Source organism: Eretmochelys imbricata, chromosome 22 (genome assembly GCF_965152235.1).
Source record: "Eretmochelys imbricata isolate rEreImb1 chromosome 22, rEreImb1.hap1, whole genome shotgun sequence".
Classification (NCBI taxonomy): domain Eukaryota; kingdom Metazoa; phylum Chordata; order Testudines; family Cheloniidae; genus Eretmochelys; species Eretmochelys imbricata.
The window spans coordinates 4,035,576-4,050,721 of record NC_135593.1 but is presented as its reverse complement, the minus strand read 5'-3'; the positions used below and the strand labels follow the sequence as shown (position 1 = coordinate 4,050,721).

The following is a 15,146-nucleotide window of genomic DNA, read 5'->3' as shown; positions in this document are numbered from 1 at the left end:
CCAAGCCTGTTGGCCTTTAGCACTTGCAATCAAGCCTATTTATTCTGCCAGGCTTTTCGGGGGAAGACGGGAGGGGCAGAAAGGAGGTATCAGTCTGGGGTGGGGAGTAATACTCCGTGGCATAGTGATTTCTCAGGGGGTGAATTACTCGATTAACGGAAAAGCACACTAATACATTTCTGTTGGCCTTCTTAGGTTTGCTTTGTATTAAGTTTATTGTACACATCTGGCAGCTGCAGGGTTTATTTAGATTTCTGCGTGTGCCTTAAGCCGCAGACCGCGGTAGCCAGATGGGTTTGGCACCACGGTTAAACTCAGACTCTAGCCAGGGCCACGAGATCGGAGCCCCACCAGCAGCCTCCAGCTGTCCAGGTCTCGCCACGTCCACACCGCAATTAAAGGACGGAGACGCACCGGAGCTAGCTTTGATCTCGCTAGCTAGGGAAGCATAAAGCACAGGTGGCCATGCGGGCTCCCCAAGCCCCCCCGAGACCTGGGTATGTACTCGAGCGGCTAGCCCATGCTGCCGCAGTCACACTGGATCAAAGCTAGACTGGGTCCATCTACGCTGACTGCAGTGAAGACAGGCTCCTAAGGCCTCTCTGGCTAATCTCAGTGCCGTGCGGAGTTGTGCAGTCAGAAACCTAGGGGAGTCTGAGCAGCGCTTTGGGGCCCCCAAAGGCAGACCGTGCCGCACTCCCCCACGTCGAAACCTCAGGGAGCAGCAAAGGCCCGGCTTGTGGTGACTAGCCGGAGGCACAAAGGCCGCGCCGTGGGACACCCCCCTCGCTTTACACTGCACTCAGCGCGTTATTAAGCTACGCTGACGCCAGCGACGCTGTTTCCATAGGAACTGATGTATTTCAAAGAGGAGAAGTGGAAGGGGTCTGAGTGGGAGGGGGGACAAGAAAGGAACCACATAAAACCAGCTGCACAATCACCACAGGCGATGCTGGCAGCGAGAGGCTACACCCGCGTCCCCGCCTCACACCTGGGCTGGCTCTGCCGACTGTAGGGGCTATGTACACACAGGGCCCGAAGGGTGCGGCCACAACGCAAATTCGGGTGTGACTGTCACGTGGTCGGCACACCCGTGTCCGCGTGAATCTAGCGAGCACAAGTAACCAGAGCGGCGTGGACCCTGCACCAGGCTAGCGACCCGAGCAGATCCACAGAGGGGGTTTATATGGGGGCAGCTAGCCCACGCTGAAGCCTGTGCCATCGAACCAGCACTACCCATGGTTATTCGTGCTAGATTACAGCTGGCACGGCTATGCCAACCCACGCGACGATCACAAGCCCCTGCGCAGGGCAGATGGACCCGGAGTGACTTGAAAATTTCACACCTTCCCCACCCCCCTGGCAATATCCCCTCCTCTCGTCACACTTCGCCAGTTAAAAAGCTGTGCCCGTGTCTCCTCTGTTCGTACAGCACCTAGCGCCACAGGCTCTGATCCTAACGGAGGCCCCGAGGACTGCGGTAATAATGAATAAGGCTAGTGATGCTGTGGTGACGGGGTGCAGACCCTGATGGGAAGCAGGATACGTTTTCTGGCTGATGACCTGCTGGATGAGTTACCCAGGGTTGTACCTAATCACCCACGAGTCTCTGGGAGCCATCCGAGCCGTTCAGCTGTTTTTCCTGAGAGGCTGGGAATAGAGGAAACATTCCGCAGCCGGGCCTTGGAGTCAGGAGCCCAGTTCATCCCAGGCACAATCCCACCGACTCCAGGGGAGTTATGCTAGCGATGCATTTGGCTCCAGATGTTCGTTCCCTCTGCACCAACCTGGTAGCCTGATGGCTTGCGCTAAGAATTGGCACTTGTAACGCCCCTGCAAAGCAGTCTGTGTCGTCTGTACGGCCCACTGAGCCTCCACTGCTGTTTGCAGACATGTGAGGAGGGGAAGATCCCGACAAGCAACCCACCCTCTTAGCATGGCTTAGAGATCAGCCGGGGGCAGGCACAAGAGATGGCAAGTGGCAGTGAATACTGAAGCTCAGGGAAGTGTCCTAGGACAGGCCTCATCTACAGGGTTATTACCTGGTGGGCTGAGATGCTACAAGTCAGGAGGTAGTAAAGGAAAAGGAAAACCGAGAAACAGCTAACGTGCCGTGGCTGTAAAGCGGGACACTAGTAAAAATAAACGGAGCAGGTTTTAGGGAGCCAGGGCTCCATGTGAAGCAGCAATGAAGGAACGAGTGTATTTCAAGACGGCTGTGAAATGTCAGAAGTTCTGTTGTCAACTGGAATGACACTCATCCCGGAGGTCAGCCAAAGCGCTCCCAACCCTCTCTTCCATGGTAACAAGAGAAGCATAATTAGTGTCACTTTGGCCAAGCGGTTAGTGTAAGGCTGATGGTGGGGGGACAGCCAGAGACAATGAGCCCGCACTGACGCTTGCGTGGGGTTGTGACGAATTATGTTACCTGCCAGAATTGTTACTGTGCTAAAAACTAAGTAGAGACACAAGGTGGGTGGGGTCATTTTTTTTTACTGGACCAACTTCTGTTGGTGAGAGACACACTTGGTCCAAGAAAAGCCATGACCTCACCCACCTGGTCTCTGTAATATCCTGGGACTGACACACCTACAACCACCATGTAGGGCAGTGACTCTTCAAGAACCTGGCTGGGAGTCAGGCCTCCTGGGGTCCATTCACAGCTTTGCCATCTACTGTGAGACCCTGGGGTGTCCTTTCACCTCTCGGGGGTTCAGCAACTTCCCTATGAAAAGGGGAGAATCCCTGCCCCACTTCACAGAGGTATTAGCTTAACGGCTATGGAAATGCTTGGAGATCCTTCGGCGTAACGAGCTATTGAGTGCACGTTGTATTCTCCTCCCAGGCTGACTCAGGAGTCACACCCATACCTGTACGTTTCCATGAGCATATTAAAATAATTCGTTAGAGAGGCCCAAGCTAACCCCCCCGATCCAACAACCCCAAACCTTTCCTAGCGGGGGTTGGGAACACTAAACATCCAAGGCTGACTCTGATCTCTGCTCTAGAGCCAATCAAGAACTGAGATCAGAGAAAGGCAGAGAAGTCCAGGAAGCCGCTGCATGCGGAGAACCAAGCATGGCAATGGTATGCAACCGCCTGACAAGCGACCAAGGATGTGCTGCACGCCAGGTGGGTGAGCGCGCGCCACCAGGGGAGGGCACGTTGCTGTGAGAACCTGCCCTTTTACATTTCCTGACTTCTTCCCTTTATAAAACAGTCATCCAGTATTTAATTAAACACAAGAGCTGACATCAGGAGCAGGGGGGGACAATGCGAATTAGAAGGAACGACAATGACTAATAGAACTCCACTCCCGAAGAGGTCCAGCTTGTGTAAATCCCCAGGCAGTGGAAGAGGAATGCCTGCTACGCTATGCTGTGTGCTTGACAGAAATCTAACTAGTTCAAATGCTAAATTCACTCATCTGACGTCTCTTCCCCCCGAAAGCCCCACTCGGTGTTGGGAGGATCAGTATCACTGCAGCGTCAACTTAGATCAGAGACCCATCATGCTAGGTGTGGGATACGTACACATTCATCGTCGAGCTTGCAATCTACATAGACAGGACAAAGGGTGGGGGAAAGGAAGGGTTGGGAGCTGAGGCCAGAGACATTCAATGACTTGCCCACAGCCACTCAGGGCGTCGGTGACAGAGCTGGGAATTCAACCCAGATCTCCCTCCTCCCAGTCCCTGACTTAACCACAATGCCGCCCTTCCCCTCTGTTATACAGTCACTACCCTTCTGAATCAGGGTCCCTGTAAGGAACACACGTGACTTCCGACAAGGCAGAGAGAGAAGGGAGGATCAGATCAAAAAAGGGAGTTTGAAAGATTCCATCTGTTACTGAGTGAGGACTCCCTGACCTTTTCTCCACCCCTCTGCAGCTCTGGATGTGGCAGCTCGTGAAGTTCCCAAGCAAATCCCCTGACTGCGTGTGCTCAGAACAGTCACTTCCTGGGCTGCCGTTTTCCGTGCTCGGGCTCTGCCCAAATGGGGATTTTTTTAACTTGAGAATTCAGCCCAGTGAGGTCCAGCCGTTTCAGAGCTGGGAGGGAAGTCAGAGTGAACACAGCATTCTCCCCAAGTGGTGGGGACGCCGAGAGATGCACATTCCCCGGGTGACTGGCCCAGCTGGGTAGGAATGGAGCCAGGTGCACACACACAGTAGAACACACCCGTTAGTTTAATGCTGCAATGCTACCCCCCGTGCCTGGTACACGTGTGCAGCTGTTTGATAGCACGGAACGCCTAGTCCATGGACCTGCTCCAAGCTGGCCACAAGCCAGACAAATGCCACAGCGAAGCCAGCGCCTGGTGATAATGATTCTCCTCCCCTTCTCCCACATTGCCCCAGCCTCTCAGACCCCTTGGTGAGAGCATCAGGGTTTCCTGCCTGCACCCCGGCAGTGCCACGATCCTGGTGCACTCAGGGTGGGGATTCCTACCTTGGGCTGGTGCGAAGAAGACCTGGGTGTTGGGTGCAGTGCGCTGCCAGCTGTACTTGGGGCTGGGCTTGCTGAAGGATGACCTGCAGCTCATGGTGACGTTGCCCCCAAGGTAGGGTTTCCCCTGGATCTGGCACGTTGGGGGGGATGGAGGAACTGGGGAGAGCAGGAGGAGAAGACGGGTTAGTGCCTTCCGAATGTGGGCATCATTACAGGGCCTATTTCCAGCTGTAACTTGCAAAATGAAACAGCGCCATCTATTGGCCACAGACAGAACGAACAAATCCGTACTGACAGGTTTCAGAGCAGCAGCCGTGTTAGTCTGTATTCGCAAAAAGAACAGGAGGACTTGTGGCACCTTAGAGACTAACCCATTCATTTGAGCCTAAGCTTTCGTGAGCTACAGCTCACTTCATCAGATACATACTGTGGAAAATACAGAAGATGTTTTTATACACACAAACCATGAAACAATGGGTGTTTATCACTACAAAAGGTTTTCTCTCCTCCCACCCCACTCTCCTGCTGGTAATAGCTTATCTAACGTGATCACTCTCCTTGAAATGTGCATGATAATCAAGATGGGCCATTTCCAGCACAAATCCAGGTTTTCTCCCCACCCTCCTCAACAAACCCACTCTCCTGTTGGTAATATGACAGGTTTCAGAGTAACAGCCGTGTTAGTCTGTATTTGCAAAAAGAACAGGAGGACTTGTGGCTCCTTAGAGACTAACCAATTTATCTGAGCATAAGCTTTCGTGAGCTACAGCTCACTTCATCGGATGCTCAAATAAATTGGTTAGTCTCTAAGGTGCCACAAGTCCTCCTTTTCTGTCGGTAATAGCTTATCTAAAGCGATCATTCTCCTTACAATGTGTGTGATAATCAAGGTGGGCCATTTCCAGCACAAATCCAGGGTTTAACAGGAACGTCTAATCCAGAGCAGTCACGTAAGCTTGACGCCTGTGCCCCCAGGCCCCACTATCCTAGCCCTGGCTCTGCTGTCACCGTCTGTTATTGTGAACAACCCAGAAAAGCACTCTGGCTCCAGAGGGATCTGCAATGCCCAGGAATTCGTTCATTTCCCTAAAGCACCAATGCAAGCAAACAGCACAGCATCCGCGGTATCCCATGTTCCAATGGCAGGTTTACTGCAGTGAAACCAACCTCTTATCTGGTCAGGTGAGAGGTGCCTCACTGTGCCGGGCCAAAGGGCAGCAACAGCCAGATCCTGCGAGCTGTCCACAGACAACAGCAGGGGATGGAGTGGTGCTGAGGTTCTGTTTAAATGTTTATTTCTGAACTGTCAAGACTTCCCACACATTCAATATTGCTACAGTTCAAGATTTATGCCAGACCCTAGTCCCACACAGTGCAACAAGCCACTCAGGTAACTAGAATGAGAGACATGCTTCTAAATCTCCTAGGCTGTTTGGAAAGTCTCAGTTACAACATCAGAACACAGGCATTGCCAGACCGGATCAGACCCAAGGTCTAGTTAGCCCAGTATCCTGTCTCTGACAGTGGCAGAGGGTGGTGTAAGAACCTCACAGCATGATGCTGTGTTGTGATCTGCCCCCACATTAGGTCTCATCCGGATCACTAGCAGTCAGAGACCAGCCCAAGACCTGAAGCAGGAGGTTTAATACCTTCCCAAAAAACTTCTTGGCATTAACTATGGTAACCCTGGGTATTCTAGGTGTCCATATAAATGGCCAATCCCTCTTTGATTCTTGTTCAATTCTTGGTGTCAATGCCATGCTGGGGCAGCAAGTTCCAATGGCTAACTATGCACTGAGTGAAAAAGTATTTGCTTTTATTGGTTTTGAATTTGCCACCTTTAAATTACAGTTACTGTCCCTTTGTTTGTGTAGAACAGAAGCTCCCAATGTACCTTCTCTAGACTATTCATTATTCAATACACTTTCTGTGTCCCTCCCTTATTCATCTCCCTTTTAACATAACAATCCCAAACTTTAGATTTTCTTTATAGATTCTCTGTAAGGTGTACGAATAGCTTACATTTCTCCCTCAAATTTAGTACCATTAAATTTAATTGGACTTCATGTTACCCCTTCCCCTAAGCTTGGTTTGTGTCTCTGAGATGTCTCACAATCCTTTATGGTCCTGAACAACCCAAATAACTTTGTCTCATCTGCAAATTTTGCTACCTTACTGCTCCCCCCCACCTTCGCTTTCTGGATCATCAGTAATCGATTCGGGACATATCACCTTGAGGCACTTGCTCTTTACCTTCAGCCATGAGGTTTTATGTTAGTGCATCGGGCTATGGGGTGTGATCATGACAAGAGACCCTATCCAATTCTCCTTTTTACATTGCACTCATCACCGTGGTAACCGACTGTCTTAGGGTTCCGGACCACAACTCTCCATTTCTAGACAATTAAACTCAAGTCTGTTTCAGGAGCAGTTTTTAATCTTTCATCTCTCCCCCCCCCACAGCAGCCAGCCAAGACGCCCACTGCAGGAGGTGCTGTCACAGACTGCCCAGCATGGAGCTGCACGTCCCATTTGGGGCCACCCTGGTGCCTTGCATCAGCCCCCACAGCCCCAAAAGGGCACATCTGGGGCTGGGAGGAGCGAGGACCCAGAACTTACCCAGAACGGTGAGGTTGATGAGTCCAATATTTTTTCCGTTGATGGCATCTTCGTCCAGAATGTTGACCGTGCACATGTATTCGCCAGAATCCATTTCCTGGGTGTTGTTAATGGCAATGGAAATATTGAAGAAAGGCATGGGGTGCACAAAGCCAGTCCGGTTCTTCAGGTATGTCTCCTGCACTTTCACTGTCCCGTCCATGTACGTCAGTATCTGAAAAGGGAGAGAGGAGAATACAATGCACCTGGGAGTCCTGCAGCCGTCAGGGGGCAAAGGAGTGGTGCAAGGGAGTTGCTTCGGCTTCAAGAGGCACATCTCCAGATTGCATCCGAACCACTAATCACCTGGGCCAGCGGGCGTGAAGAGGCAGCTTCACGGCAGTCAATCCTCATGATCAATCCCTCTGTGGATTAGGGGTTGGGAAGCACACAAAACACAAGGGAAGCAAAAGAGAGCAACAAGCATGACCCACGGAGGTGAGGGTAAGGAATGGTGGAGGGACTAAGGGAGCTAGGACAGAGGAGACTCTGGGACGGGGCTGATGAGGGCACCAAATACTTTCCAGGGATCAGCATCGCTGAGAGAGGGCAGGACAAAGAGTAAACACGGGGAAGCCAAGGCTATGCAGCGTGCAGCTGAACATCCCGATGCTCCCCAGAGTGCTGCGCTCCCAAGGTTCCAGTGAAATAGAACAGGAGAGGGAGAGAGAAGTGGGCCAGGGAGAAAACGCCCGGTGCTCAGATGGCTTCTGGAAACAGGAGCGGTGCAGAGATTTCGGGAGGCTGTTCCAGAGAGTGGCAGGAGCTGCAGGGAAGAAGACTCCCGCACCAGTCGGGGGAAGCCCAGGGCTAGGTCAGGGGAGGGAGTGAGGCAGGGAGTGAGTGAGAAGATCTAGTAGGTCACCTGGGCTTTAAATCAAGGAGGGGCTGGTTCTCGCCATGACCGTGCAGTGCCACCGAGGATGGGGTCTCACACGTCTTTCACATGACAGAAGGTGGGCACAGCAGAAGCATTTTGCACATGCTGCCCAACGGAGAGCTGGTAGGAGGGAAGGCCAGTGAAAGGAGCTCCTGGGAGAGGAAAGCCAGCAGGAGGACACAGCAGAGGTGGGGCTGAGGTGGACGCCCAGAGGCGATGGTAGACAGTGGCAAGCACAGCAAAAGCACAGACTCCCCAAAGGAGGCGCCGGCGGCCGAGCCACCATCGCTGCAGGGCCGCGAGCAAGCACGGCTGGTGAGCAGCGTGGCGGAGTGCAGGATGGAGCAGGAGCCACACCTCTAACAAAGGTCACGCGAGGCCTGAGCTTAGGTGGGGCAGAAGGAAAATGAGAGTAGAGAGAAGCTGGGGGACAAAGCAGTTTCTGCTGGACTTCAAAGGGCTCAGATCCATGGTGGCCGGGATCCGGAGAGTCCAGAGCTACCAAAGCCACTCACGGGACCGAGCCATTTCAACCAAACCCTCCCGCTGGACGAGCGAGAGCTCTCCTCTCTCAGCGCATGGGAAGGAGTCACGATCCAGGCTCAGCAGTTCATCAGCTCCTGCAGCCTGTTCCCCACCTGACGCGGTAACAGTCTGGCACCTCACAGCGATGACGCTGGGTTGCTGTGGGGGTGGCAGGACCATCACAGGGACGGGGGAGCCTGATGGGCTCTTGAATCCAAACAAAAGCAGAATAGCTGCCTAGACACTGGCACCATAACGTCACGGCTCTTCCTCCAACAGTCCCAAGGTGAGGATGCTGCTCTGGACCGATGTGTGACTCACCTGGCAGGTACCGTTGGGTCAGCACATATTTAACCAGCCAGAACACTAATATTTGACTATTGTTGTCCACAAGTCAAGCTACACTACAACGTGTGGCAAGTTCTGTTCTCGGGGCTGGTGACTTAGCCATGAAATGTGCTGTGGGGTTGGTGCCGAACCAAGATTTCATTAAAAAAAGGGCAGCCATCAAACTTTGGAAGCATCCGTATATTTCTTGGCTTAGGGGACCTTCCTAGCTTCTGAGCTGGTTTACTTTTCCAGCTCCTGGTTCATAAAGACCCAGTGCTGCTTTATCGTTGTCATAACTGCTGTTCTCATGAGTTTTTAGTGAAACACGGCGGTTCTGACACCATCCCTCCCCCTCGTTATGGGAGAAACCCACGTGAGGATAGGGGGCAAACTGGAAAAAAAAGTGGTAAAACTCTGCCAAGCTCCACCCACTTTATTCAATATCAGCATATCACTGAGTCACTGCTGATGACCGAGTCCTCACAAATGAGCTCCCAAGATAGTGATGATCTCTGACCCTTCCTCTCCTTTCCTACATGAGGAATGAAGTAGTTAACAATGGTGACCATTAAATCTCCATCGCTGGGCATGGAGTTAACCCTTCACTGGGAACAAGGGGACAATTCACATCTCTACAAGCGATCGCCCTTGGTTCTCTGCGGACTCAGGTAGACATCTCTGCATCAGTCACACTGGTGACACATCAGAGGCAAAGAGCATCCCCTGTCTCTCAGCCATGCTTTCTTTACTTAGTACACACAAGACGTATGTTAAAAGAACATTTCAGTTGCAAAGTCAAGAGCCCAGGAGTTGGGAAATGCCAGAACGAAGGCAGCCCATGCACAATGGGGCAACCCTTCAAATTCTGAACATGCACCAGGAATCCACAGATTGCAAAATTCAGAGACGTCAGTGGGACAAACCTGGTGACACAGATCACAGCAGCTCTCCGGCTGCTAGGGACTGTGCCCAACGTATTGCGAGTAACATATTGCCTCCGCTCTAGGACTGGCACAGCCCGGCGACCTGGCAGTTCTGGGAGTGAGGGAGGTTGACTCTCTAGAGGGCGAACCCTTGGACAACACCAGGAACCCTCAGCACACCGTCAATGTTGCAATGGAATCAGCGGGCCGGCTCCTCCCTTGGTGCAAGCCAGCGTCGTGACAGGGACCGCGGTGGAGCGATGTCTGTTTGTGCAGGCAGAGTCACCCCCAGCAGGTAGCAAAGGGTGGGCAGGGAGGAGCAGCATGGCCTGAGGGCAGGAGACCAGAGACAGGAGGGTGGCCTGCATGCAGCACAGGAGAGGAGGACGAGACAGCCTCAGAGCCTAGAGCCCAGGGCAGCTTTTAGTCAGGCAGGTACCCATGACAACTGGGGGGTGAGGGAAGGGAGCACTTTGAAAGGGCAGTGGCAGAGCAGGTCTGGTACAGCACAGGGAGGTCCCACACTAGCCTGGCCCAGCTCCAGCTGTCCCTGCGCAGAACCCTTCCTATGGGCTCCTCTCACTTCTCACAGGCCTGGTGAGGCTGTAATGGGTCCCTCCCATCCCTCTCCGGCCCCAGGAATCTCTGCCCCCCCGGCTCCTCCTGGCGACGTAACACACTATTGTCTGTGTCAGCGATCTGGTGAGCTTGTTGTACACCGCTCCCCGTGGAGATTCCCCCAACAGACACTCCTTTGTGCTTGAAGTCAGAACAAGCAGATGGAAATAAAAGCTAGTCAAGTAACAAACTGGCTCTGTCAAAACCGGGCGGTGCAACACCAGGAGTCAGCAGCACTTGAAAAATGCCACCCCCCCACCCTCACACACACACTTTCCTCGGCGTTTGGAAAGCCCTGCTCACACCAATGTGTTGCAATGCCTGGGACAAGGCCTTTTGTCTCACTGAACAGGCTTCTCCTCCACAATGATTTATCCCCAGGGTGTAGGGGAGGCCCAGGTATTGCAGATGCACCCAGGACATCTTTTGGGGTGACGGGAGCCCTGTTTTCTAGGACTGGGCAAGGAAAAGTACAAGGGTTTCATCAGAAACATGCGTGAACCTGGGTCGCGTTTACCTGGGAGGAGCCAGAGCGGTTCCGTGAGCAAATCTCACCGTTCTTGCATGGACATTTTGGAAAAGTTTCTGAAAGGGAGGAGCTGGTGCCTCCAGAATCCACATTGTCCAGTCCTGGAATTGAACCCAGGACAGGAAGCTGGAAGACCCCAAGTTTTATCCCCACCTCTGCTGCCGACTAGCCTTCTACAGAACTTGGCAAATATTTCCTTGCCTCCCACGGCCCCAGTGACATACATGGCCATCTCCGTTTTACAGACAGGGTCCCAGACTCAGGGGCGCGGGAATAATTTGTATAGTGGGGGGTGCTGAGAGCCATTGAACCAAACTGTAAACCACGTCTATGATGGAAACCACTTCAAGCCAGGGGGTGCGGCAGCTCCCCCTGCACTCCTACTTCCAGCGCCTATTCCCAGACCGAATGACCTGTCTAAGATGAGCAGAGCTGGTGTAGCCATGTCAGTCCCAGGATCTTAGAGAGACGAGGTGGGGGAGGTAACATCTTCTATTGGAACAACTTCTGTTGGGGAGAGAGACGGTTTTAAGCTCCACAGAGCTCCGCTCCAGATCGGGGAGCATCACAGCTAAATACCAGGTGGAACAGATTTATTTAGCTGTGACGCTGAGAGTACCTGTCCCAGCCCTGAAGAAGAGCTCTGTGTGGCTCTAAAGCTCATCTCTCTCCCCCACAGAAGTCGGTCCAATAAAAGATATTCCCTCCCCCACCTCGTCAGTCTAAGTTGACACAGAGACAAGAGGAGAAGCCAGGCCCATGTCTAAGCTCCTAGGCCACTTTCCAGGCAAACACCTAGCTTCCCCGAGGGCTTGTGGGCACCAGAGCACGCAGCTAGGCAGGGCTCCATGACCTATGCCACAGCAGCTATCGAGAGAGCCCACACTGGACGCACTCATTCACTGTCACACTTGCCCCCCAACGAGGTGCGGGTCACCATCACTGACTGCAGCTCCCTTAGCTCCCAGCTCCCCCTCCCAACCGAACGGGAGCACGGAGGAGCCAAGGGAGGGGAGCTGGTAGCTGAAGTGCAGCCAGCAGCTGACACTCTCACCCTGTGGTCACCAGTGAAGCATCTCCTCTCGCTGTGAGGCTCCTCGCCAAGCCCCCAGAGCGCCCCAGTCAGGCACAGCCGGAGCCCTGGGCTCCCCTGGGTGGTGTCCGCCTCTCTGGCCCCCAGGCCTTTTACCTGCAAACGATTGGCTCCAGGTCTCTCAAGGACCCACGAGACATAGGGACTCTTCTGAGAGGTGCTCGTGTACCAGATCGGCAACACCACCCTCTGCCCTTGGATCGTAGAGATAGAGGCTTGTCCCACTCTGACTTCCAGTAGCGCCGAAGAGAGACCTGCAGAGAGAGAGAGAGAAATTCAGTACTAAGGGTGCATCCTGACTCCCAGGAACCAGCCCTACTACATCCAAAACTGAGCATCAAACCCCAGAGCCCCCGGGCACCCACTGAGATCCCAGGATCTTGTGGTGCACCAGGCGTAAGAGAAGGGGACGCTCCACAGCTGACATCACTGACCACTCAGAACGACGTGAAAGAGATACCGTAAATGATGCCTCGCACTGCAATAGCACGTGTAATCGGAGGCTCTCAAAGCACAGTACTGACCCTAGGTAGCCATCACCGGGGTGCCATGCTTAAGGGCTGCACTGAGTTTGTGCAGTATGACTCCTTTGTCAGGCTTGAAAACAAGCGTTAAGGGGACGTGGGTGGCATGTAGGGTCATGTGTCCCCCCAGATTTGCTGCTTGGCTTGGACTGAGCATGCTCACATGGACTGAGCATGCTCAGTAACACTGCTGAAGCGGGCTGCCCTCACTCCGCTCCCCCACTATTGGGGGACACAGGTCGTCTCCTACCCTCCCGGCACTTCCTCTCAGGGTAACGATTTCGTTGTCTGGAAGTTACGAGCAAATCCATGCAGGAGTCTACGACCTGCACCTGAAATTTCAGAGCTGGAGCCCAACATTATTTTGCGCCTCACTAATTTACACACAGATTTTGTTTTTAAACACATGAAACTGTGGATGGGTGACTCCTCTGAACAATAAACCCCAAACCTAGTTTATGCATGGACTAGTTTTATAAAAACCATCAGAAACAAGGAAGCCGTGAGCAATGATCGTGATCTATCTTGTGTGTACCCATCACTGTAGTAGCTGAGTGCCTCACAGTCATCAGTGTATTTACCCTCCAACAGCCCCTGTGAGGCAGGACAGTGCTGCTGTCCTCATTGTACAGATGGCGAACAGAAGAATGAAGAGGCGAAGGGTCTGTTTACATTGATCACATTTATAACGTGGAAACAGAATGAAGTCCAAACCAGGGATATAGCAATAAAACAAGCAATTTAAAACAAGCAATTTCACAAAGCTGAAAACAATTATGCGCCAGATCCACTGAGGGAAGAATTTAATCAGAGACACATGAATGATAATTGGGAATTGTTTAAGAACACTTTACTAGAAGCCCCAAAAGCCACAATCAAGGAAGGAGGCCATATTAGTTTAAAAACTGAGCTGGTTAAGAGAGAGAAGTGAAGGCAGCTATAAAAATAAAATATATAATAAACAGAAGCAAGGGGAAGTCAACGGTAATTAATATAAATCAGAAGCTAGGAATTGTAGAAAATTGATAAGGGAAGCAAAGGACACAAGGAGAAATCTATGGTCAGCAGAGTTATGGATGATATGAAGGAGTTTAAGTATATTAGGAACAAAAATAATCCTGCCAACAATGTTTGTCCATTGCTAGATGGAAATGGCAAAATTATAAATAATAATTCAGAGAAGACAGAATTGTTCAATAAATATTTTTGTTCTGTATTTTGGGAAAACACAGATGCTGTAGTCATATCATATAACAAAACTCTTTTCATTCCACTGGAATCTCTGGTGGAAGTTAAACAGAAGCTAGTAAAGTTAGACATTTTAAAATCAGCAGGTCCAGATAACTTGCATGCAAGAATTTTCAAAGAGCTGGCTGAGGAGTTGATTGGACTATGAATGTTGATTTTCAACAAATCTTAGAGCACTGCGGAAGTTCCATAAAACTGAAAGAAGGCTAATGTTGTGCCGTTATTTAAAAAGGGGAAACAGGATGACACAGGTAATTATAACTGATCAATTTGACATCAATGCCAGGCAAGATAATGGAACATCTGACATGGGACTTAATTAATAAAGAATTAAAGGAGAGTAATATAATTAAAGCAAATCAATATGAATTTATGAAAAATAGATCCTGTCAGATTAACTTGATACCTTTTTTTTTGGCTGAGATTACAAATTTGGCTGATAAAGGTAACAATGCTGAGGTAATATACTTCGATTTCTGCAAGGTGTTTGACTTGGTACTGCATGATATTTTGATTAAAAAGCTAGAATGATATCAAATTAACACGGTACACATTAAAGGGGTTAAAAACTACCTAACTGGCAGACCTCAAAATGGAACTGTAAACAGGGAATCATCATAGAATCATAGAATATCAGGGTTGGAAGGGACCTCAGGAGGTCATCTAGTCTAACCCCCTGCTCAAAAGCAGGACCCATCCCCAATTAAATCATCCCAGCCAGGGCTTTGTCAAGCCTGACCTTAAAAACTTCTAAGGAAGGAGATTCCACCACCTCCCTAGGCAACGCATTCCAGTGTTTCACCACCCTCCTAGTGAAAAAGTTTTTCCTAATATCCAACCTAAACCTCCCCCACTGCAACTTGAGACCATTACTCCTTGTCCTGTCCTCTTCCACCACTGAGAATAGTCTAGAACCATCCTCTCTGGAACCACCTCTCAGGTAGTTGAAAGCAGCTGTCAAATTCCCCCTCATTCTTCTCTTCCGCAGACTAAACAATCCCAGTTCCCTCAGCCTCTCCTCATAAGTCATGTGTTCCAGACCCCTAATCATTTTTGTTGCCCTTTGCTGGACTCTCTCCAATTTCTCCACATCCTTCTTGTAGTGTGGGGTCCAAAACTGGACACAGTACTCCAGGTGAGGCCTCACCAATGTCGAATAGAGGGGGATGATCATGTCCCTCGATCTGCTCGCTATGCCCCTACTTATACATCCCAAAATGCCATTGGCCTTCTTGGCAACAAGGGCACACTGCTGGCTCATATCCAGCTTCTCATCCACTGTCACCCCTAGGTCCTTTTCCGCAGAACTGCTGCCTAGCCATTCGGTCCCTAGTCTGTAGCTGTGCATTGGGTTCTTCCGTCCTAAGT

General features: G+C 51.3%; 1 protein-coding gene across 1 annotated transcript in view; it reads right to left on the bottom strand.

Annotated features, from left to right (window-relative positions):
- The window catches only part of ESAM (endothelial cell adhesion molecule), a 93,461-nt gene that overhangs the window by 10,737 nt on the left and 67,578 nt on the right, over positions 1-15,146 (bottom strand). The window contains exons 2-4 of the mRNA XM_077839907.1: positions 12,103-12,260; positions 7,070-7,283; positions 4,451-4,606 (exon numbers count right to left, since the gene is read on the bottom strand). Coding sequence (XP_077696033.1) covers positions 4,451-4,606; positions 7,070-7,283; positions 12,103-12,260 — 528 coding nt within the window. The remainder of the gene's footprint in view (positions 1-4,450; positions 4,607-7,069; positions 7,284-12,102; positions 12,261-15,146) is intronic.